This window comes from Rutidosis leptorrhynchoides, chromosome 7 (assembly GCF_046630445.1).
Source record: "Rutidosis leptorrhynchoides isolate AG116_Rl617_1_P2 chromosome 7, CSIRO_AGI_Rlap_v1, whole genome shotgun sequence".
Lineage (NCBI taxonomy): Eukaryota > Viridiplantae > Streptophyta > Magnoliopsida > Asterales > Asteraceae > Rutidosis > Rutidosis leptorrhynchoides.
In genome coordinates, this window is record NC_092339.1 from 343,362,564 (window position 1) to 343,364,426 (window position 1,863).

At 38.1% G+C, this 1,863-nt stretch overlaps 1 protein-coding gene across 1 annotated transcript; it reads left to right on the forward strand.

The window, feature by feature from the left end:
• The first annotated feature begins 1,033 nt into the window (after nucleotides 1-1,033).
• Nucleotides 1,034-1,552, forward strand: LOC139860368 (uncharacterized). Its single transcript, XM_071849132.1, has one exon. It carries the CDS (start codon nucleotides 1,034-1,036, stop codon nucleotides 1,550-1,552), a length of 519 nt encoding a protein of 172 aa, XP_071705233.1.
• Nucleotides 1,553-1,863: the final 311 nt, after the last annotated feature.

Genomic DNA, 1,863 nt, shown 5'->3' on the forward strand with positions numbered 1-1,863 from the left:
CGATGGAATAGATGTTTGGGTATGGTGCACAATGTCAAACCCGACTATGGTAATCATACACTTAGTTTCACACTTAATAAGTGGTGGACTTATTAAGGACAACTCACTAGTGTTCAACACTAACTTACTAAAAGTGGAAACTTACTAAGAATAAAAACTTAGTAAAACGAACTATACTTAAACACTGCATATCTAAACTTAAACTTGGGCAAAACATTTAACTACTCTTAAATGTCATTAGGTTGACTTTTTGCTCACTTTCATCCAACTCTTCTATTCTAAGGAATAACAACTCTCTCTCCTACTTACTAAGGTGAACTCATAGCCCCACTTACTATTGCGCAATTTATTTTAACTTTGGGGTGAGACACATGCTACTTTTACTATTTACAATTTAGACGCAAGTACCAACCGTTAAACTATGCTATACCTGGCTATGTCCAACTAAGTCCCTACAGTGATATTTTTAATTGCTCGTTAAATGCATTCTTAATTATTGGGGGTAGGTCTATCGGGAGTAACGTCCCCGATACATTTGATCAAGTCATTGTATTACTTAATAATGAAATTAAACCGACAAGGACAGAACAACTTATCATTGGGGCAAACTTTAAACGTTTAGTCTAAATATCACGAACTGGCATAACTTTTTGATCTGCGAGATCAACTTTATAAACAAAAACTTGTGGTCTAAAACAACGGTCAAACTTAATTGTTAAACCTATGATTTCACTCAACCATTTTTGGTTGACATTTTAGCATGTTTTGTCTCAGGTGCTGATTGATCAAGTTTACTTACTTACTGCTTATGTGATGCTACTTGGACTTAGGATCAAGAACTATCGCATTTAATATTCTTGCATTTGAAACATTTACTTTATTGTAATTTCAATTCTTGTAACGACATTTCATTTTCCGCTGCGTACTCAATAAAGTTTGTTTTTATCATTTAGTATTGTTCTCGTATATTATAATATGTTGGTATATTTGATTTTAAGTCACATTTCGCCCAGGCCCTAACCGGGGGTGTGATATGGGTGATGGTAGAACGGTTCCAGTCACAACCTCTGTGTCTGGAGTAACCAATGAAATAGATGGGAATGAATTCCCTATGACTTATCTTGTTATGCCTATACCGAGCTTTGATGTCGTATTAGGTATGGATTGGTTAGGCCGCCATAAGACAAGTATAAAATGTGATAAGAAAATAATTCATTTTCCTTTGGCCGATGGGACACGGGCTGTGGCCCGAGGTGACCGGGGCGGGTTTAATTGTCCATTAATTTCGATGATGAAAGCTAAGAAATCGTTAGCCAAGGGGTGTGATTCGTTTCTAGCATATATGATCGACACAAAGAAAGAGAAGAAATCTGTGTCCGATATCCCGATAGTGTCCGAATTCCCAGAAGTCTTCCCAGATGAATTGCCGGGTTTACCGCCAGTTAGGGAAGTAGAATATAAAATCGAGTTGTTGCCGGGATCCACACCAGTTGCTAAAGCTCCGTATCGATTAGCACCATCCGAGATTCATGATATGATGTCGCAAATTTAGGAGTTGCTAGATCGTGGGTTTATTCGGCCAAGTTCTTTGCCATGGGGTGCACCAGTGTTGTTCGTAAAGAAGAAAAACGGAACTCTCCGTATGTGCATTGATTACATAGAACTAAATAAAAGGACGGTGAAGAACAAGTACCCGTTGCCGAGAATTGATGATCTGTTTGATCAGCTACAAGGGGCATCATACTTTTCTAAAATTGATCTATGATCAGGTTATCACCAGGTTCGTGTAGCCGAGGAAGATATTCCAAAGACAGCTTTTCGTACAAGATACGGTCATTACGAGTTTTTAGTTATGCCGTTCGG